The sequence below is a fragment of the Grus americana genome, chromosome 2, assembly GCF_028858705.1.
Source record: "Grus americana isolate bGruAme1 chromosome 2, bGruAme1.mat, whole genome shotgun sequence".
Taxonomy (NCBI): Eukaryota; Metazoa; Chordata; class Aves; order Gruiformes; family Gruidae; genus Grus; species Grus americana.
Window position 1 is genome coordinate 122,375,675 of NC_072853.1, and position 23,441 is coordinate 122,399,115.

General features: G+C 35.5%; 1 protein-coding gene across 5 annotated transcripts in view; it reads right to left on the reverse strand.

The window, feature by feature from the left end:
* Nucleotides 1-23,441, reverse strand: part of ATP2C1 (ATPase secretory pathway Ca2+ transporting 1) — a 67,125-nt gene that overhangs the window by 1,632 nt on the left and 42,052 nt on the right. For 4 of the 5 annotated variants that reach the window (XM_054814384.1, XM_054814387.1, XM_054814385.1 and 1 more), the window contains 19 exons: nucleotides 22,284-22,439; nucleotides 21,688-21,756; nucleotides 19,813-19,888; nucleotides 19,243-19,309; nucleotides 17,965-18,089; nucleotides 16,607-16,704; nucleotides 15,012-15,107; nucleotides 14,810-14,899; nucleotides 13,272-13,376; nucleotides 11,457-11,613; nucleotides 9,972-10,142; nucleotides 8,898-8,995; nucleotides 7,217-7,267; nucleotides 6,264-6,430; nucleotides 4,383-4,451; nucleotides 2,581-2,697; nucleotides 1,727-1,874; nucleotides 1,030-1,125; nucleotides 34-175 (listed from right to left, as the gene is read on the reverse strand). In XM_054814384.1, the coding sequence (XP_054670359.1) occupies nucleotides 34-175; nucleotides 1,030-1,125; nucleotides 1,727-1,874; nucleotides 2,581-2,697; nucleotides 4,383-4,451; nucleotides 6,264-6,430; nucleotides 7,217-7,267; nucleotides 8,898-8,995; nucleotides 9,972-10,142; nucleotides 11,457-11,613; nucleotides 13,272-13,376; nucleotides 14,810-14,899; nucleotides 15,012-15,107; nucleotides 16,607-16,704; nucleotides 17,965-18,089; nucleotides 19,243-19,309; nucleotides 19,813-19,888; nucleotides 21,688-21,756; nucleotides 22,284-22,439 (2,098 nt within the window). Of the gene's footprint in view, nucleotides 1-33; nucleotides 176-290; nucleotides 395-1,029; nucleotides 1,126-1,726; nucleotides 1,875-2,580; nucleotides 2,698-4,382; nucleotides 4,452-6,263; nucleotides 6,431-7,216; nucleotides 7,268-8,897; nucleotides 8,996-9,971; nucleotides 10,143-11,456; nucleotides 11,614-13,271; nucleotides 13,377-14,809; nucleotides 14,900-15,011; nucleotides 15,108-16,606; nucleotides 16,705-17,964; nucleotides 18,090-19,242; nucleotides 19,310-19,812; nucleotides 19,889-21,687; nucleotides 21,757-22,283; nucleotides 22,440-23,441 lie in introns of all 5 variants that reach the window. The other variant, XR_008575645.1, reaches the window with a different exon arrangement.

Here is a 23,441-nt window from a genome sequence, read left to right on the forward strand (position 1 = left end):
AATGTACAATTTTGAAAAGGGAATTGTTCTTACCCAACAAACTCAAGCTCTCTGTTTGGAAAACCTTCTGAAGTGGAGGAAAGTAAATGACCAATAATTGCCCCATTATAGATCCAAGGACAGCATAGCAGAACATTTTGTTACTGCAAAGTCCAATCTCAAACACAGATTTTGCCTGTAAAATAAACAACGTTACACTAAACAAGAAAATCTAAACAAGAAAATATTTCGTAACTACAATTTCTTTTCATCCATTACATTTTAGAAAAGTGTAAAAAATTATTGTTGACCTTTTAGATAATCCAGAACAAGATCTTGAACAGGCTAATTGCATTTTCTCTCTGGTAAACAGAGTACAAATCCTGTCTTCATAGTCAACGACTTGTATACTTTTCTGCAAGTACAGTGCATTAGAAGGTGCCCTCTACACTAGAAGGAAATGTTTTTTGTTGACTCTGACAATTCATATCAGAAAATAGACCACAAATTAGAGTAAATGTGATTACATATACTAGCAATGTACTTTTCTCCAGCTAGCACAAAATTTCAGACTTGTTTCCTTAAAGCAAACTTATAGACAGAAAGAACAGTTTAAGAAATTTTCCTTGGATTATGGGTTTAGGGTTACAAAACAAAAAAGTGAAGGCCTTCAAGAAGTTTCAGATTCTGGAAAGGATGCTAAACTGACAGAATTTTCAGAAGGAAAAAAACCAACCAAAACCAACCAAGTGTACACAGCAATACAAAGGACCATCACACTTCAGCTTTTAATAAAAATCTCCTCGCTCCTGTCAGGACAGAAGCATTACTACCAGCTCCGCATCACATAAAAAAAAATTAAAGGAAACCAATGCTTATCTATAATTTAAGAAATCCTACCTAGTAAATATGTGAAACTCTGAAGCTTAATAGCAGATGTGAAGTAAATCTGCAGGAATGCACTTGAAACAAACACAGCAAGAACCTCCCTCAAAGAAAATTCTTCTTATCGTGTAAATACTGTGTAAATAGACAGTACGAATCACTTACCTGAGATCTAGAACTCAAAGCATTGAACATATCAAAAAACACAAAACAGGTGAAAGTCATGGTTGTATCTCGAGGCGTTATTACATTGTCTCTTAACTGCCAACAAAAGAAAATGAAATGGCTTTAGCATGCTTTAAACCTTCCACAACTAAACAAAGTTATTACAATAATTCAAGTTCTACTAGCTCATAAATCAAAGGAACTTGTTTGCCCCAAGCTGATTTAATAAATCATATAGCAAAAATTATGCACCTGTAAATTATAACAATTTGTAATTCCAAGCTGTGATTAAATAAAGCCTCTTGACGAACATTTATGCAAGCACGGAGAATACCAAGAATTCTGTGATGCACTACCAAAAGTTCAAACAACAGTTTTGTCTATTGTGAAAAGAAAGTAAAATGGCCGTTTCATGGCTAGATTTGTACAATGACTTTCTATGGGCCAAGGTTTCCCAAGTAGATTTGGGACCTGGAAAAGTCTGTGTTAAAAGAGAGACTGGGGAATAAAACTGTATTCCTCATTTCAACAACTACTTCGAAAATCTTCCTCTCTAATCTCCTAGTTGAATAGATCATTAAACATGGACAAAACTTGCAACTAAGCTCATATAAACTCTGAATTCCAACTGCTGGTATAAAAAGGATTTATTTTAAATTAGTTTGTTACCACTTTAAGTTTTGTACTTTTGTCATACCTCTCTCCAGAAGACAAACAGTGTTCCACACACGATAATTATTGATGAAACCAGTATTTTAACAATCAGGTTTTTGGTCAGAATGCTGTCCTTCAAATTTCTTGGAGGCTTCCGAATAATATCTTTATCCACAGGCTCCACCCCAAGACTTACAATTAAAAGAACATCTTAGATTTTTATCATCATAAAAATAATTTACTGCTTCTAACTTAAGGACTAGATTTTCTGAGTTGAAAGAAAGATTTTAGTCTTCTCTCTACAGCCTAAGAATCATCTCATTCACATCAGCACATGGTATTTTCACTTTCAGAAAACTGAGTTATGTATGTATATGTATTAGTAACAGGCAATATTCTAACACTGCAGTTTGAGAGTCCATAAATACATGGTATCAGACAGTATTAAAATTAGCAGATGTTAAAGGAAGCTGCAATATTAGTTATGTTTCCCATTTCTGTTACCGTGATCGGCCTAGCCAAGGAATTTACCGCTTGTTCCTTTCCACCTCTCCCTCCACCATCTATCTGCAGTGAAGAGGGGCAGAGGAAGAACCCTGAGGGAAACCAGAATCCTGCATGCAATTTTCATGGGCATATACGTGGATCTTTAGGTAGCCATGCTGCCCCCATAATTATCATTAGATACTAAAGCAAATCAAAAGGAATGAACACAGAACTATACTGCAAACGTTGTAATTCAAAGAAGTTTGCTGTTTGTCCTGGTTAAACCACAACACTGTTTCAGAAATATTTCACTGAAGTTTAACACTTCTGAGTTTTCTTTATGAGCAATCATTTTCCTTGCTGAAATAAAAGGACTTCAGATCTCTAATGGAATTTAAAGTAATTACTTACCTTTGAGCTGGAGGTCCATCCATAATAATATTGATCCATAAGATCTGCATGGCATTGAGAGGATTAGGAAAGTTCATTAATGTAGCCAGTGAGATTAAAGTCAGTGCTGCTATACTCCTGTTGAAAGAATCCATTTTTATAACTGTCAGCATGGAACATTTCTGAAGACCCACTGATAACTGCTTTGCAATCAACGCTTCAACTATTTAAGAGTAGATACAGATTTTGACAGTGTGAATGATGACTGACATAAGCCTAACTTTAAAGGTAGAGCATGAATTCATTTAGAATGCTCTTGACACAGTCCATATTTAAAACAGCGTTGGTTTGGCAATTAAAAGACAGCAAATTTGCATCTGAAAAACCTCCCAAACTTTAAGATAACATTCCAGAGTTATCACTCACCTTCACCTAATCAATTTTTTCCTGGGGAACTGGGTCCTCTACTTTTATTGTGCCAGAAGCAGAACTTCTAAACTTGGATTTGAAAAAACAAACTGCTTTTACACTTTTGATGTTAACATGGCAACGGCTCTGTGCACCTGTCAATAGTCTGACTAATCAGTCAAGGCAAGGTACTACCCAAGTTCCCTAAAAATACCTACACCACTCCTCATTCTTAGCAAGAGGAGAAGGCTAGGCAAAAGACTGAAAATAGATTAGCTGTTTGCAAGGTTGGTATTAGAAACATCTCTAAACAAGTATGCACTAATTGCTTTGAGTGCAAGATTAAGTGGTTTCATAACGAACAAGAAGAGAGCAAGACTTATAATAATTGCAAATTTAGCGCTCTACTGAATCCTATTATGCTCTCCCTGCAAAGAAGGACAGAAAAAAAAAGGGTAACTCATTCATCAAAAATCTGAGGCTACCATTTCCCAGGCTAACAGGTAAGCACACTTTCCTAAAATATCAATGCTTAGTTCAGAAGCAGATTTCTAGTCTTCTACCAATGCAAGACACTAGTCAAGATTGAAAGTATATGACTCTTCTAACAATTTTTATGCAAATTTTAAGAGGTTGATGTTTTCTGGGTTTTGTTGTGTTGGGGGGGGTTTGGTGGGGATTATTTTTTTTTTTTGCCTTTGGGGGGTATTTGGCATTTGTGGGGTTTGGGGGGGGGTGTTTGTGTTTGGTTTTTCATTTTATTTTAACTTCTGCAACTTCATTCAACCACTCTGAAATGCCATGAAGGCTTCAAAAAAGTACACGAACAACGTGGCGAAGAGGAAAACCATGTTCCTGAATCCAGATTCAATAAGATAAACTCGCAAAATTTTTTCAGCTAAGGCATAATGAACTTGTCTTCTTGTCTTACATACACATGATATAGTTAGCACAGGGATCCTTATATGCAACAAAAAGAAATCAGCTTCACAGAGCTAACTCATTCCACAAACCAGTATATGGATTACAGAGAAATTAGCCTCCCGTTTCCCTGGTTTCCTCCTTTTGATACACGTTTGGGTTACGGAGGGAACGACTACTAACTACTCCTTTAAACAAGGGCCCGTAGGTAGCTATGCTGTTTCTCTCCAACTTCTCAGTTACTGATGTTTCACATCTTAACAGGAAGAACTGTGACAAAGTTAGATGTATGTTTATTGCACTATTTTCTGGTTCTTTAAAAATGAAACAAGCCACTAGATACAAAATACTGAAAATTCAAAAGCAGAACATATCAGCATTCTACGTGAAATTTACAATGTTCACATGAATTTATGCAGCATCTGCTTCATGACGCTTTGATTTATTCACAATGTAGTTAGAACCTTCTAATATTGTCAACTTTTCAAACTTACGTGCTCAGTTGAAATCTAACAAAATTTTTTATGTTATTATAAATTCCTTTACCCTCTTCAATTGCAGACCTGCAATTAAAAACAAAGATTACATCACTAGACAAATGACACTACTGCCAAAAAAGCTTAAAACAAACCAAAAAAAGCTATTACTTTAAGCAGCAATACAAATGTCAAGAAACAAATGAGTTGAGGTTCTCATAACTTTGACAATCATTGTTTTTCAATTTGACTATGAGATTAATCACAATAGTTATTTTTCCAGCTGCTTAACTTTCAAAATGAAATGTCAACGGTAAAATCTCCTCCTGGTTCAAGATTCACCATCATCCTTGATACGACCTTCCCATTCAACTTAGATAATTTAAAAAACCCACATACACACCCCCAAAAAAACCAAAACACACACACTTCTACAAAACCATCGAAATATAGCATGACTTTAGAAGACCATGTATTCTTACTGCACCAGAATGAAATACGTATAGAGCATCTTCTCAACCTCTAGCACATATCGCAACTGGCCTATCATGTTATCGCAATTATAGTGGTGAGAAAGTGTTTTCGAATACCTAAATCAAGTCTACTCCGCTGCAAATAAAACTGATTTCTTTCTTCCATTCCCCCAACAGCCAAGACCAACATTTAAATCAGCATTCCTTTTGTAACTTTTCAGACAAATTATTAAAGGGTTTAGTGGGAAGGATGTAAAACTATGGAAGCTCATACTTCCCACCACCACCACCAGTGTTCACCACTTTCTCCACTCTCCTATTGAGAGCTTTCCTGATGAAGTGAGCAAAACTGGGTAAAGCATTCCAGCAAAAGCTTCATCAAGCCCAAGTAAAGTACTTACCAGAGATATCCTTCCTACATACTCTTCCAAATATCTCAAAATGATCCCCTTCTCCCTTTTGTTTTTACAGAACAGCACATTGCTGTTGGCTGAATTAGTATGGAGATCTTTTAACTCTCAGATCATCCTCTGACATACTGCTACCAAGGTAGATTTTCTTATATAGTACTCCTACATTTCATTTCTTCCCAAGGGTTAAGCATCATACCTTCAGACAAACTGAAGCATTCTGAGATTGATGCATAATTTCAGAATGAAGGCTATCTCGCTAGACAGCGGTCCAGCTCTGCCATCAACCACTACCTTCAAAAGTCGGATGAAATTCAAAACAAGGTAAGTTTAGCTATGCTCTCTTTGAAGTACCCCAAACAAAAGAAAATGAACAAGTAACAAACAGCTGGTTACTAGAAGTTGGTAACTTATTTTCACCTGTGACATTTGAATAGCTTATATTCCTTTCCTTTTCTGAAACACCACATTTAAAGAGTTGGAAACAAACACAGCACTGTAAAATTTTTAAATCTTGAGGAATGGTCTCACTTTTACATAAGATTTATGCTTCTGAAGTAAGAAATTAAATGAAGATGAATCCTATTGACAGCTAACAGACTCACAATTTCACATCGGTTATGTTTCCAAATATACTACTACTATAATTCTATTTGGAGAAGCAGAAATACTGGTTAGCTTTTATAGCACATACATGCACGACCTCCTTTGTTACTTAATCTGATCTATCTACAAGACCAAAGTAACAAAGGTCTAAATATGTAAATACATTCTTTTATTATTATTATTAACATACATAAAAAGACAGAAATGCTTAGTTGCCCCTTGTACTATTATGTTCCCAACTCTTTTTTTTAAGAGGATAATACAGGTAATTACCATAAAGATAATTCTCCTGTCTTAGTGGAGAAGTCTAACAACTGCTACACTTACAAGTTCAGGGAATTTCTTTTGTTTTTAACTCAGGCAACATTTCAATAAAAGATGCAAAAGGTATGTACGTAAATGCCACCTACATTATTGTCTGAAAATCATCATCCACAAGGATCATATCTGCTGCCTCTTTACAAACATCTGTTCCGGTTTGTCCCATTGCTACGCCAATATCTGCAGCCTTCAGAGCAACAGCATCATTCACTCCATCCCCTGTCATAGCTACTACTGCACCATTATTTTGCAGGGACTAAAAAAAAGGAAGAGCTTAAATCAGGGATTGAAATAATCCATCCTACAAAATTATTCTAGATACAAGGTTAGTGTCATCACCCCTACTTCCCCCCCAATTTCTTATAATTCCACCATAAAATCCTTTAAAAAAATGCAGCTGTTTGTATTCTAATGAATTTTTATACAAGCTTTTGGGTTAAGCTTCAGTTCATATATCCAGACAGCCTGAATTTTAAAGCTGGGTAGATAAAATCTGCCCTTAAGAGAAAGTAAAAAGCCCTAGAGAAAGAAAATACTGTATTTACATTTTAACATTATCACTCTCTTATAATTCTCAATATATTCCAACTGTCTCAATGTTTGACTTCCTTCTCCTTACTGTTGCTTTTCAGATTGTTCCAATTGTTACATGGAATATGTCCCTCTTTGCTACCTTCTTTTGTTAACTTCTGAACAGAAGTGTTACCTCAGACATGGTTTGAAATTCATGCCCTTTTATTTTGTTCTGAGAAGTATCCAAAATATGGTTCTTTCAAGTTCCTAGTCAATTCAACTGCAACGTGACACAAAATCTCAATCAACCCCCAGTTCCCTACATAGAAGCAAGCATGATGTTGCCTACCAGCAGCTGCCTATCCCTTGTGGGCACTACACATTTTTCTAGGTAATATTTTCAAATACACTTCACTTTCAAACCAACTTCATTTCTGATTTCATCTTGAAATACTTATAATTTAAGTAAAGGTACCACAAACAGTACCCATAGCAACAGTCTGGCATTTGAGTCTCTAGTAAGACATACCTTTATGATTTTCAATTTATGTCGGGGACTGGCTCTGTAAAATACTGCAACCTGTTAAAAGCACAATGAAGAAGTAGTGAAAATTTGAGAAATTTAAAGAATTGCACTATAAAGTTAGACGATAAAAAATACTATCAAAGGCCAACTCTACTCTTGTTAGCTCTGAAGTTGAAGCACCAGTGAGCTGTGTTTTTAATTGAGTGAAATCATTCATTCCAGAGAAGATTCGAAATGTGTTCCGGTAAACAAAGTTGGTGCTAATTATTTCAAGATAGAATATACAATTTAAAAACATTCTGAAATTATGAAACAACTGAGTTATAATGGCTCACTGCTGGCCTTCCCTGACTAAATTCACGCAGGCAATTGCCATGCTGACTCTACAATTAATGTCCTTTTCCCCTGTCAGCACTAGGGCAAGCTACTCAGGACATTTCAATTTTACTAGTTTATCTAGCATATTATTAATAGATTGAAGTTTTAAAGCTAATTAATAAAGATCTCATCTTAGAAAGAATTATTAATTTTCAGAATTTTTTTGTCTCTGGTCTTCTCTGTAAATTGAAATTTGAGCACATGGAATTTAGTTTCCCATAAACTCCATATTGTTAGCATTCACACCTATTTTTCCTTTTCAAGAAATGGTAAGAAGTTAAGACTTCTCAACAGCCACTTTAAACTGTACACAATCTTATTGCTTGATTTTAATTAATTCCTAATAAGATTTTAAATAAATGCCTAGAAAACAAATTAACTCACAGGTCAAACATGCACAAAGAAAATTTGTAGCTATTTCAGTTATTTAAGGTGGACAGCCCTTAAGAACAGGCATTACCAAATAAACCAAAAATTACTATTTACCATACAATTCTTTTTTTCTAAGTTTGCTTGTGTGAGTCACCAAGGAAAGACACAAAGCTGACATGCACATTTCTTGATTGTAAATATTGGCTTTTGGCTTGCTTACATCAGACTCAAGCACACTGCAGTCTCATTTTGCAGTCTTTTGCAAACAGAGCAGCATTTTGATGCATAAATTTTGCAACATAGCCAAGCCTGAACCTCAATTGCATTTGATTATGACTTCACATTTACAACTTTGACATTGGCTAATACATTTAGTTATTTAATAACTAAAAAGTATTAAGCAGTAACTTAATAAACAGACCCTTTCAAAATTCTCAACCAGTGACCTCAGATTAAAAATTATTAAAGATACAGACAGCTCCTCTTACAAATTACAAAAGGATGGACTGTCTGAACATGCAAACTGTAAGGTTATATATATGAGCTGAGCTACTCAAAGAAATAAAATGGTCTAGCAATACAAAAAGGTGGTGATGCTCACTGATAGTGAGAGGTGGCAAAATGAAAGTTCCAGTACAGGCATTGAAAAGTAAAAACCAAATTGAATCATTAGAAGAGACAAAAAGTAATAAACTCACTAAAAAGATAACCGTGTGAGTTGAAAGAAATAAATGTCAAACCGAAAGATACTTGTTTGATCTGAGACAGCTTCCATGTTTCTGTACTAAAAGCCTCTGGTAATTTATCGTATCACTTCTATTAGAACATTATTTGTGTCTCAGAAGTTACATTTTAGCTTTTCACAGAAAAAAGCATTTCTCAATATAAAATATATCCCTTACTGTATTTCAGTAAGTAGTGTATCAAAACAAACCTTTGGTGTTATTTGAGAAAGTTGCTGAATATCCAAATCATCTATTTCTTCTCCAGAGATTGCCTGTGAATTTTTGGAATACAATCCTAGCCGACTAGCTGGAAATAAATAATGAAAAAGGTATTATAATAATTTACCCTTTTAAAAACATTAAATATCCATTTTTTTTAATCTACTATTTTCTGCAGCAGTTCAGATTTGAAATGCCTAGAGCAGAACATCTTAACACCTTATTGATTCAGTACAGTGGAGTAAATTATCTGAACTCAAGTAACAAACACATGCCACAAAGTCTATTCTAATCAGATATTTATTTCCTTACGACTTTTTAGGTCTAAAGGTCTGTACTTCATTGTGTCAGGTGCCATATAAACACAAGAGCTCAGTCCTCTCTAAAGAATTCACAGTTCAAAAATAACAAGACAGAAAATGAACAATAACATGGGGGACATAAGGGAAAAAACCCCTCTGAGAAAGTACTGCTAGCTTGGAGGTGTACTTTTTATGTGCACATTCAAATTTTTGTTCATCATCCTGTATTCATGTTCTGGCTGAAGTACTTGTACTTTAACATATTATATTGTAAAAAAAAAAAGTGATTTAAGTACTATTAATAAATATTTAAACTGCAAACAGTTATATGGTCAAAACCGTATTGGACAGTATTCAAGTGCCATACCCATCCCAAATACTCATTGTCACGGGCTATTTTAGTTTCTCCCTGTTGCCGTAAGACAGGCATACAGAGCTGAGGGTAGGGAGGGTCGTGTTGGGGTTGTAAGAAAAAGAATCAGAAAGCAAACATATGTTATAACAAAATACAGTAAGAAAAAACATGACAGCAAGAGTCATACATTAACCAAATTAGAAAAACTAGTTTAAGCTGAAACCAAAGTATCACTTCAGGCTAGGGTGTTGGTTTTTAGGCGTTTTTTCCTCCCAATTGCACTATGTCATATGTTAACCCAGAACTCACGAGTGTTAAAGACTTAATACCCACGCTTCACAACAATTAGCTAGGCACTGCCAAAACAGAAAACATGGGAAAAATGAAAGGAAGTAGACTATTCATACCAATGGCAACTGCAGTCTCCTGTGAATCTCCAGTAATCATCTTTATTGCAACTCCTGATGTGATAAGTGTAGTAACAGCTTCTTTTAAACCAGTCCGTGGGGGATCAATTATTCCCACAAGCCCCAAAAAAGTCAGTTGTCCTAACTCAGGACCAGAAGCTAAGGCCAGAACTTTTAGGAGACAAAGAAAAAAGGTAAGTTAAGATTTGAAATTAACATTCACCTCAGCATTTAAAACAACTGTTTTAAACTAGTGTGCCAGCATAAAGCAAAGGGCGAAAATTGCAATTTTCTTTTTTTAAACCTTGGTAGCAATGTCTGTTATCTTGAATATTCAGAATAGCCTACTTATGCATATTCCTTTCTTCTAAAGAGTAGTCTTTTTACCAAACATACATGTTCCAGGTTTTAAAGATAACCTTCCCATTTGTTCTCAGATGAAGGTGTTTATACTTTCACTGTGTGGAACGATAATGGCATCTAGCTTTGTGGTTTCTCTGCACAGGCAAAAGGATGAAAGGGAGGATCAGTTAACATGTTTTTATTTTCTGTTTGGTTTTTTTTTTTCTTTTGGAGAGGCAGATTTCATTGAGTACATGCTGAATATTTTCTGGAACGTCTTTTACAGTAGGAAACTGAATTCAAATATATTTAAATTACATTAGAGTTGTAAGGGAAAAGCAAATTCACTTTTTTTCCAAAACATCACCCTAGATTTTCTTGTTTGACAGTGGTGTGAAGCAGACACACAGAATGACTGTCTGAACAAAACAGCACAAAGAGATACCACTTGTAGCATATCCTCGCAGTTTCTAATAATTTGCATCCTAGGAATTTCCTGAGCCACACTGTACCCCTACCTTCAAAAGAAAACCACCAAAAGCCAAAAAAACAACCAAAACCTTAAAAAGCTGCGGATGGACTTAACAGCCTAGAGGTCTCTGAAAAGAGGCCAAAGAAAGCCAGCCATGTATATGCTTGCCCACAATCACCTCCTATCAATCATCTTGGGAAAAATACTTCCAGTTATATTTGAAAATCTAAACATTTTGTTAACATAAAAGGTAATTCTAATGGCATCTTCTGACCTGCAATCATTTATGACAGCCTAACTCACAAAGGTGCTAGCAGCCAAAGTAACAGAAAAATAAACACATTCACATTTAAAAAAAATACAGACATCTATAATGAGATATAGAAGCTATTAGGTAGCAATGTACTGTTCAGTTATGGTCACATGCAAGAGATGACAGGAAACAGCAGTGCCTTTTATCACCTTTTGCAATTTAATCATGTTATTCTACAGGCCTTAGGCAACAGCACCTGGTTTTCGACTCTCTCATTTTAAAGAAAAACTAAACAACCCAGTAGCACTTACTGAACAAAAAAAAATTCCTAGTATTCTTCTTGTTCTTGTTTTTTTTTAAACAATAAGCAGTGCCATTTTTAAAAAATGGATATTTTGATACACTGAAACAGCCTTACCCCTAAGTCCTGCAGAGCCCATAGATGTCTTCTCTTGCTGGTATTGCTCTCTCTGTTGCTGAACAAGAGGTAGGGTCTGCCCCTTACAGTTATATGATGTACAGTACCTAATGACTTGCTCATAAGCACCTTTCATAAAGCAAACTTCAGGTTTATCCTAAAAGGAGAAAGAATTGTTGTGTGCACGTGTGTATGTATATGTAAATATACACACACAAGTACATACACATGCACACATAAGAATTGCAAATCTGTACTTTTCTTAAAAGTCTTCAGAACATAATGCAAATCAAAGTTACACTTCTAAACCTAAAAATCTGTATTTTGAGTATCTTTATACAGTATACAGTCGAGAGTGGTAACATCAAAAGAGCCAAGCTAATAATCAATATCTCATTTCAGTTGACACCATACCCACTAGCCACTGCGGTTCACAGTTTATAGACTAAAGAGGCCATGCAAAGGACAGAAATTAAACCTACACAGAACATTAGACCTGAAAGAACCTTAGCTCCTCATCTGACTAGCTGCACAGGTCATTAAACATCACCTGCATCCTTGTACCATGCCTAACAACTCTAATATTTTCTAGATAGCCGTCTAGCCTTGATGGTATCAAGGGACTGAGAATCCCCCACCTACCTCGAACACTTAACTCCAATGCTAAATCAACTCATCCCTTCCTTTCTTTCCCATTAAGAATTGCTGTCTCAGCTCAATTTCCAACCACTGATTCTCATCATCTCTCCTGTTGAGCTAAAAAGCTCTTTTTAATATCTCTATTTTCTACCTGTGAAGGTCTTTATGCACAGTAGTCAAGTTACCTCAGTCCTTCATAGGCTTAACTGATAGAGCTCTAAGTTTCTAAACTCACTGCATTTTCTTAGCCTTCAAATAATTTATGCTCCCTTTAAAATTGTTACCACTTTTTCAACAATCTTAAAAATGCTGATACCAAAATACAGATGCGGTAAATCCTTACATGGATGAAAATCATATAGCAATTCCTGCTCTCCACTCTTTATACAGACAAGGATAATACAACCATATTATCCGTTATAGATAAAAAGAGTTGAATGCTTTGTTTCCAAAGCAAAGATTTTACTGTGATACTTGAACACTGTCAGCAAGCCTGGTTTTGGTCAGAAGTACTAGGGAATTTTCCATAAATCCAAAATCAGGTCTGTTGTTGCACGTACTATCTAGAAGGCTCCTGTTATCAGAATGGCAGTGACTATGTCAATATTTGTAACAAAAACATTCAGATTGGTCTAAATGAAATATGAATGCAAGTATGTATGTGAAAGCACTGGAAGACAGAAAGAGGTTAAAGAATGGTTTGTATTGATAATCCAGGACACTGTTGACATCAATAAAATCTGTTATCACTGGGGAACACACTGCCTGCATGAAAACCACAAAACACCTATGTTTTCAACAAAAGAAATTTTACTATTGAAGATCAATGCATCTTCTTACTCTTAATTCATTATGCATCTATGTAGCACTGAAACAGCAGAAGATTGGCAGAATTATTTTAGATGTTTGAGGAGGGAGAAAGAAGAGTCAGGTATACATTCAAAGTCTCAGATATCAAAATACTTAGTATAATTTCCCACTATGCCTTTTATAGGAAGAATTCCTTGTGATTCCTAATCTCCACTTCAGAGCTAAAACTGTGTCTATTATAAAACCATATTTCCAGGACGGTGCACTACAGCCAGCCTGCCATAACTTCTGAAGTGAAAAATGAGGATATTAAGGTAAATAACTTCTATGGAGCCAGTGCATAAGGAAACAGTGACTGAAGTTTACCTGCTGCGTTCTGTGAACACATTTAACAGCCATCCATTTTTGTTCAGAACTGAAGGGATATTCAGCCTTCCTTATGTAGTCTTCCTGGAGTCCGTCTAAACCCATCTATATAAAACAGAAGTACCACCACAATGTCAGGACCTTTTCTTTTTAAACAGCTGTGCAATTTGTTGACTTGTGGAGGTATCTTCATTAACAATCATTACATAGATAAAAACCAGCTTCATCTCCAAAGTTGTTTTTGAGCACTCTGTTCGAGTTTAGACAAACTTCTGACAAACTAGCACTGAAAGAACCTAGAAGCTTCTTTCAGCTCCAGCACAAGTCAGATCATTTAACACTATATACTATCTTTGATCCAAGGATCTTGAAATACTTTGTAGATTATGACCATCAACAATGACTAGCGATGTAGCTCTTGGTTTATCACCCTAGTGCTTTTTTTTTTAATACATATCTTCTATGTAATTGCTCTGCTAGGAAGGCCTATAAATTGTAACACAAGACTGTGGCAAAGTCTGGAGAAGGCAAGTCACTGATTTTAAGTTTGAATGATCCAACCTGAAATGACTTTTTTTTTTTAGTGATCAGAATCACCCAAATATTTAACTTGAAACTAACCAAGAAAACTCCAGACAAAATGCATTTCATTTCAAATGCTGTTCTCTCCCCACCCTGATGGGGCTCACGGCATTCCATGCTCTACCCATAACCAAGTCCAAGAGAAACTGCCGATTAAAGAAGATGCAGAAGTCCCAGCCTGCTGTAAGCCATTCTTACTACTTACAAAGCTTCGCAACTCCTTCACTACCTCCCTTTCCAGCAACAGATGTGAAAGACTCCTGTTGTTCTCAGTTTCTATGGGTTACATACTTTGGCTCTTGCCAAAGTAACATCACTCTGGTCCTTTCCAGTCAAAGACTGGGGACTTGGAATGAGTCTCAGCAAGATGATAGATACCTCTCGGGCCTCAGTGACACAGGGAGAAAAAGACTGTAACACATTCACCTTTCAATGTTTTTGAGTTTATTCACCATCACAGAAAATAATCAAGTGCTAAGATGCCTTGCCACATTCCTCAGTAGCTGTAATGGGTGTGTCACACAGCACTGTATAAAAACCCAAAACATTTAATCAGTGTCCACAATTCAAACTGCCCATGGCCTGCACTTAAAGGGCACTATAAACGCTGCAGTCACCAATACATCAGTTATCATCTATTTACTGCTTCTCATGGGAAAGAGCGGGAAAGAGACAGCACAATCAATATTCAAAAGGTAAATTAGCTCGTGGCAGGTAAAAAGACAGTACTAGATGCAAAAACATGAAAATAAAGATTTTACTTCAGTTCTAAATTATTTTCTTTCATCTTTCAGAATGCCCAAAATTTCCAAAAGATAAGAAACACAGGAGATGAGCAGCTGCAATACGAATCTAGGAGATCCAGAGAAGAAAATGAGGAAAAACCCCAAAACCACAACTTATTTCTACACACTTCCCACCTGCCATGAATACAAAAAGAACTATCAAGTACACACCTTCATAGCAAGCGCGATTAAAGCCCCTTCTGTTGGCTTCCCCATTAATGTGTTGTTTCTAATCAAAGCATCGTTGCATACACAACCAGCCTAAAAAGATGAGGAAGGAAAGGGGAGAAAACAGAACATGAAGTAAATGCCATACAAAGCTCTTGTGCTATGTCATCAATTAAAAACCCACCTCTCTGTGCCAAGATCTTACCTCAACAATTTTACTAATGGATGGATTGTTATAACCATGAATAACTTCACCATCGAGCATCACCTCTCCAAACCTGTTATAACCTACTCCAGTAACCTGCAAGACAAACAGCCAAAGGCAGTATGCAATGTAATGTTCACCAGGTTCATAAACTGCTTTAATCTCAGCTTTTTACTATCAACTACAGAAAATTTTAAAAAGGCTATTCATAATGACCGATTTTACTCAGTGTGAATGGATTCTCCTACTCAGCTTCTATGTAGCAGATACTAGATTAAGGAATAAAAACTCTGAGGGCAAGGGAGTTCAATGAAATATATTAAGAGACTAATTTTTTTTTTATAGTAGCGTTTTATTCCTTTGCATAAATAAAAGCAGTGTATGTTATTTCCTTACAGTATTAGGCATGCTTTCATTTTTTTCTTCTTTCTTTTCCTTTCTAATTTTTTCCTCCTATTCGTCTTTATCCCGGTTAAAAATGCATACCCCCTGCAGGGGAATGGAAGTACAGAGCAGAGTCCTGTTTTCATCCAGTAAGAAAAAAAAAAAAAATCATAGTTGAACAGCCTCTCAGCTGAGACCTCAGAGAGGTGTTAGAAACAGTAAAATTGTGGTTTTTAGTGAATAAAAACCAGGCATCCCACTAGGATCCTAAAAAAGTCTTCATGTCTACAGCATTAACAGCTAATATATTTTACAGCCTTTTCAAGTTCTCTTGAAAAGGAAAAAGGAGCTGATTTGACCCAGATGTAAACAAATTGTGCTAGTAGTAAAAATAAAAAGCAATTACAGTTTTCCTACAGAATTCTAAGAATAGAAAAATAAATACCAGGATATATAAAAGCAAACACAAAATGCCAATATTTATGCCTACAAAAGCCAATGACAAGACCCTCTGTTAACTGTAATGTGGGAAAAAAACCCTGATCAAGAAGAGTTTGAGAATTTAAGAACTTGTTTAAAACACTCCCATGAAACCACAGCTAGTTCCACACCTTGCTGCTTTTCCTTTTGTGCATTTACTTCAGTCTTTGCAGCAGCTCCCCAACCTACACAACCACTGTTTCACATCCTGCTCCTACTTCCAACTCCATCCATTACAAAAAACCAAGAATGACAGTACATGCTCAGTATGAAGGGCTCACATAATAAACTTTTAGCCAAAAGCCAGATATCCCTATTTTAAATGTTCGTAACATGCAAATTTTATTTTTGTCCACCTGCAACAGCAAAATAGCCTTAACTTTCTGTACTGAAGAAAACCACAATCTCTCAATTTGTCTTTGTACTGCACCTCAGCATGTGTCTTTTATTGTGACCTACAGCCATCAAGAGATTTAAGAATTTAACATATCATGCAAAAAAAAAAAAAAGTCTTCTGTAACCAGAGAAGACTCAGATAACACAGCTCAAAGGCTGTGATACTAAATGAACTGAAGAACAGAATCAGCTGGAAGTTGAGGAACAGGAGTTTGGTGGAACAAATTTACGCTTTCTTAACTGATGCTTTACCTGCAGTATACTTCAGCATGTTTCAGCTGATACACACAACAAAATAAAAAGGAAAGTTAAGGTCTAACAGTCTCACTACATACCTCAGCATGCTGCCCATCTGAAGTAAAAATATGAGTAACAGTCATTTCATTCTTTGTCAGAGTTCCAGTTTTATCTGAACAAATTACGTTGCAACAACCTGAAATAACCAATTAACATTTATAAGATAATGCTGGTTTAGAATAAGAGCAACTAACAAGAACAAAAATGTTCAAGACAAGCAAATTTCTAGAAATACTGCAGCTGCCTCTGAAAAAAACCAAAATGAGATTTAACAAAGACAGCCAATTTCCAATTATTCATGAATAGCTGTACATGGTTCTTCGCAAGTTTGTCCAATAAATCAAAAAACTAATTAAAATCCAAAATTTACAACTAATCTGAAATGCTTCCATTCACTACCTCTCCTTCATTTTATTTTCACTGTATCTCAAACTACATTACTGAAATCTCAATTGCGACTCCTGGTGAGGAGGAAAGCTAAGAGCCTGCTTTACAGCAGTCATTCTTCTTTATCAAAAAGTGCAACATCTACCTAACACCAGCCACAACATTTTTGTTACACAAGTGTGACTTACTACTAAACCTGCAAATTTTAGTAAGATTGAACAGATTACAGAAATGTGAAATTTGTATATGCATTTTTAAATCAGGAAAGGAGTATTTTGAAAGTGTGTTGCAGTATCTTGACATTTTTGGACATGACAGCAGGAATTGCAAAAGCAACAAAAAACCCTGCAATGCTAATGAAACTCTGCTAGAGGCATTGGAAAAAATATTTCCAATCTTCAAATGCAAAAAAAAAAATCAAATGCAACTGAATTATTTAACTTAGTATTTTTATTTCTTTTCCATGTCCTGTGCTTTGCATGTTTCATGACTGAAACTGCATACAGAATGGTTTTAAACTTTAATGTTTTTAAATGACTAAGTTTTAAGGAGCAGCATAACATCCTGAAGGTGCATTATGATTACAAAGTTTTTTCTAATGTTCAAATTTGGATTTGTTTCCAACTGCCACGATAATTCCTAAATTTACACCCAAAATTCAGTTTAAAAAACGTTTTACGAGTCTTATTAACAAGAATATCTTACAGCAAACAAGTATAAAGAGTACTCCATACATTGAATCACACAGTTAAGACTATTGCTAGTGTGGCATGCTATTAACTGACAGATTATTTCAGTTAAATAATAATAAAAAAGAGTGCCCACAAAAACATACACCTGAATTCTAACTTTCTAAAATGCATTCAATTTAGAAATGTTTTAAAGATACCACCACACTACTAGCAAAATAATACCACCTGCTTTATTTTAGCCATTAGTCAGCAATATTTGTGTTGATTTCTTAACAATCAAAAATCAAAATACTATCTCTAAGTTAGTCTAGTCATACCTAAAGTTTCAACAATAGGCAGTTTTTTTACAATAGCCCGTTTCTTCACCATTCTCATCACGCCAAGGGCCAGTGTCACTGTTACTACAATTGGGAGTCCTTCAGGGATTGCAGCTACAGCCAAACTGTAATGAAAGTAAATACAGAAATCTTGTCTTAGAAGGTCATACATGAATACATGGTAATGACACATTTACACTTCAGAACATTGTTTCTGTAGCTGTCTGTTCACTGAGGTTCAAAGTGAAAGGAAACAGCTGCCATGTGATTCTAGTTGCATACCGTTCATTATAAGATATACGCTGAAGATAGCAGCAAAATGCAGTAACTTAGACATTTCTACTCATTCCTTGTGCAAAAGTATGAGGAAAAGTTGGGGGAAGGGACAAATCAATTGTACATCTGTTTTGCCTACACAAAACACTTATTAGGACTGTGCAAAGCAGCCCAGATTGTGAAGAATAAGCGTAGTCAGCACTAAACAGAACCGGGAAATGCCACCACTTCAAGTGACCACTGATCCATGGCTTGTTACTTCCAGATCATGATGTGGCAGCAAGCGAAGTGCTGGAATGGCACAGAAGATCATTTGGGGGGGGGGGGGGGGGGGGTAGTAGGGACACGGACAAGACAGGGACAACAAAACTCCCCTGACTAACGGCGTAAACAAGATCACAATAACTCATTACACAACGATTAAAGATGTAGGTCCTGGTGCTTCCCCTACCCCCAAAAGGGTAAATCTCTAGAGTCTGATCCTGTCATTTAAAGAAACACTTCTGCCTTATGCTCTGTCCATGTAATTAGTAACTCAGCAACTTTTCTAAGAGTACAGAGTTAGGTCATCTAAATTCAGTGTTATTCTCAGCAGACAACACCCTGGGATTAAGTTTCCATAATATGCTAGAAAATGAACTAAGGAACTGCATAACACAAGGCTTGTAACAACTTCGTTTTGTCTGATGCTACTTATAAAATTACATTTCCTTTATTTATTCAGTGACAGGAATTTAAACTGTACAATTCTCATCTGTTTGCAGATGTTCCACAAGACAATCAGAAATCACCATAAAAATGCAGTTTGAGACTGACAAGAACATACTGTATCATTAGAAATGAGTATGAATTTGCTTTTTTACAGCACAAAGTCTATTTTCATTTTGAATTACTTAGGTGAACTTCAAAGTAGAGTCTGTGTGCAAGCATATTATAATATACATCACAAGCTTTCACAGACTTGCTGTAATGCACTATGTACACTAAAAACAAAAATCTTACCTCACACCAATTGTGAACATATCAAGTATATGCTTTCCTTGCAACCAGCCAACCAGCATAATAACTCCTATAAAAAAAATAGTCATCAGGATAAACATAAAACCAACAAGTACTGTAGCCTTACGGGGAAAAGAAAAAACTCAAATAGCCAAAACCAAGCTTCCTATGAAAATCTTATTATTTCTTTCAGTGCCAAAGCATGTTTCTATTAGTATGGCATAGGTGAGGAAAGTTTCTGCCAGTCAAGCTGCCCAATCACACCAGCAGTGAGGTACTCACACACACCTTGAATCAGAATACAAGACACACTGCAATATAAAAGGAAGCATTTAGAGGACAAAAAGTAAGTGAGAAAAATATGTTTGCAGGAAGAAGCAAGTAAACACCCTTATGATGAAAGTTATGTTGCATTAGTAATCTTCAGATGGCTAGTGGCATGAACTCAACATGACCAATAAAATGAGTCAAAATATTTAAAAAGAGAGAGATCAAGCCCTTCCATTTCCCTAAGCCTACATGTTAGTTTCAGTTACATAATAATTTGTAGTTCTTTTACCTAAATTCTCTTACCTATTATACCAAAGGAATACAAGGAAAGCTGTTTTCCTAAGAGATCCATGCTCTTCTGCAGAGGTGTCTTTGGAGCCTTGATGAATAGTAAACATGCAGCAGTTAACAAGCACAGGTTAAAAACCATGAACTGTAGCACATACTACTTCAGGTGCACAAATTTCAAGACACTGTTGGTGAATATGATGCAGTTATACCCTCTGTGTTCATATGTTTACTTTGTGAAAACAGACTAGTTCGTTCCATTCTTGTGTAGAACTCAAGAAGATTCAAGAACACTTCACTGACATGAAAAATTTATTAGAAATATTCTTTGGGAGTTTAGTGATGTCTACAGCAAATCTAATACAAAAGGTAATACCAAAGATGTTACTAATAAATAAATAAATCATGCTGACTAAAAGCCACTGCACTTCTTCCAAAACCAAAAAGTTCCTGATAACAGGAATGAAACTGACTTTTCAAGACAGAGGCATTAAAGCCCTGGAAGGCCAATTATATACCAAAAGAAATTTGTTAATCATTTGCAGAAAATTCAATTTAGCCAAATAGTAAACTATGGAAATATTTAGACAATCTAGGGCCCTCCAAAAAAAAAAAAAAAAAGGTACAGAAAGGAGGAGGGGACACAAAGCAAAAAAATTAATGAAAAATAAAAACAACAAAAACACACAAAAACCCCAGGAAAGTGGATTTTTAGATTGGATGCCAGTAAGTTTGGGGTTTTTAACAGTAATATATGGTAGACTACCGTATAGAAAGTGTGGCAAAAAAAGGAAGACAGGGTCATTGTAAAATTATCTTTGTTCAACAAGTTATGAAAAAAGTGCATATGCTCTATATGAGAGAGCTAGTATCAAGTTTGATTCACTCTTACCTTCAAAATTTACTTTTAAAATTATATTACTGTAATATAAACATCAAAAATAACCCTACAATACTCTGCTATTTCAGAATGTTGTTGGTATAGAATGCTCACATGGGGTTTTTTTTTTTTTTTTTGCATTTTGGGTTTTTTTCATGAATAATTGCACTTGTTACAATACAAACTAAACACTATTGAATGGATGATCATGTTTTCCTCACATGTGTATTAAAATGGATTCCACTTTGATGACTGGACAGCAGCATTCCCTTTGAAAGGTATAGTAAAGCACTGCAGCTACCAACATGAGGTCGGTGATGCACTCCTACTCGACACATTTAATGCCTTTAGTTGCTCTGTTCTGGCACATTTCAGAAATGTATATATCTGGGAAGAAAAGTGCTCCCTATATTATGCCTGATCATGTCCTGACAGCTGGAGAAAGTCTCCTTGTGATTCTACATTGGTCAGGCAGCCAGAGAAGCAGCTAGAGTGCCCTAGATAAACAAAGCGCTCAAGAGTCTGCATGACCATATGGATCAGTGTTCTGCAATAAAGAAAAATCCCTGTGGGAGTTTGCTATACAAGAGTCAAAGGGAGCTTATAAAAGGTTAAGCAGTAGGAGTCACATGCTAACCCCAAGGCACACTGCTACATAAAACAGTCCTGTGCATGCAGCACACAAATCTGTAACGCAAATCTCTTTTGCACAAATATAGTTCCACTTGAAAAAAAAAAATACACTTCCACAAATTGCAGTGAGATTTGTTCCATTGAACAGATTCACAATATTATTTCCACAGTTAATATTTTTAAGTCAGCTATGGATATTTTGTTGCACTGAATTCAATTACTACTTTCATGTTCAAGAGCTAAGATTTGTTTCACTAGAGGAAAGAAAAGTATTAAAAGCAATGTAATTAAGTTCCTATGGAATAAATTCAAAGTTTTAATGAATGAAATATACACTTACAAAATATGTATCTCTGCATCTACATATTCACTCTTACCTCTTCTGCTTGCATCATTTTGAAAACCTCCCCAAATTCAGAGTTTTCTCCTGTTCCAATAACTATCCCCTAAAAAAAAAAAAAAGCAAATTCAAATCTGAAATTTAATTTTAATGTTAGCTCTTGACAGCTTTGACTGAGTGGACAAATGCCATTTAGCCTGCTACAATTTTGTTAGCTTTGTTTATAAAATTAATTCTTGGCACAAATAGGAAATATTTTTGCTAAAGAAACATTTTGCCTCTGTGAAACAAATTGCTAATCTGTGCAGTGCTGAAGTATTTAGTAACTACCTACCAGTAACAAAACTCAAATAGGGTAACACCTATCTAACACTGGTCCTACCTTAGTTTTCTTTTTAAAGTGGTGTCTGAAAAAGCACCAATGAGAAAATCTCTGCAGTGTACCACAGTAAACTTTCCCATATTTCCAGTAAAAATTTCTATTTCTAGTCCATTTCCATTGTTTCAGAAAACTCAAAATATGTAAGTCTTTAAAGTACATTTCTCAATTGATAGGCCAACTTTAAAAATAAGGAACTACCTTCCAATAGAGAAGAATATTTTCTGTTTTTCAACTATTAATAATGTTTTTACCTTTGCTTTTCCACATCTGACCAACGTTCCCATGAAAGCAATATTGCTCCTAGAAGTAAGGTCTCCATTGGTTGCTGCTGGCTGAGGCGCTGTAGATTTAGAGCAAGGAGCTGTCTCACCTGTGAGACTGGATTCATCAATAGAAAGGTCCACAGCCTTTGAAAATAAAATGCATGGACTAAGTAAAAAGCATGACAATCTTTTCTAAGTAGTTGGAAGTTTTAATAGACGTTTTTTCATTTTGACCATTAAAAATACACTTAATTTATTCATACGGTAAGAAGACATGTCAATATCAACCATATTTCAAGGATCAACAAAGCAATAAACACTCCTACAGAATATTGCAGCAATGCAACAAGCTCTCACTTTGAAGAGTGGAAGTTTACTCATAATTTTATGTTCATGATTGTTTTTCTCTAAAACATTCAAGAGGTTGATGCATTCTGTCACCAAATAAAATAATTAACTGGGAATGCAAGTGCACGTATATATTACCCTCTCAACTCTTCCTCTGTCCACTTCATTCTATCATGGTCCATTAAGGACTTGCTAACAAAAAGCATATTTCATAAAGCATTTTTGTTCACAACTCTCTGTAGGGAAAATGCTATTCAGGCAACAGTCAAGTAGACTAGAGGAACAGAAGCTGCCTTTTTCTTTTTTGGTTTAGGTTTTACTTTTGTGGGGGTTTTTGGTAGTATATGGGGCCAGTTAGAGAAGGAAAAGGTAAAAAGTGAATTCTGTATTAATCGGCTGACAGATGAAGAAAATAAAGCTTGTGTTCTATAAATATAATCCAAGACAAAAAATAACTTATCAAAATATAAATTGAAGAAAAATGTCTTTCATCAATTCTTACATATTAATCTGACTTTAAAGACTCTCGAACAGCATCAAAGCCTGAATCATAAAATCCTGTTCACAAAATTTAAGTGAAATAATTTTGCATTATTAAAAAGTATAAAGCCACTACTGGTGACCATACCACTAAATTTCAAGATAACCTTCAAGAAAAACAGCATCATAGGATGCATAATGAAACTCAGCTGCCAAAACTCTTTCAAAGGCTATCACTTACAAAGAGTAAGTAAGAACAGTTACATTGCACTTGGTACCACCACAGTATAGCAGATCACTCCAAGATTCCAGTTTTTT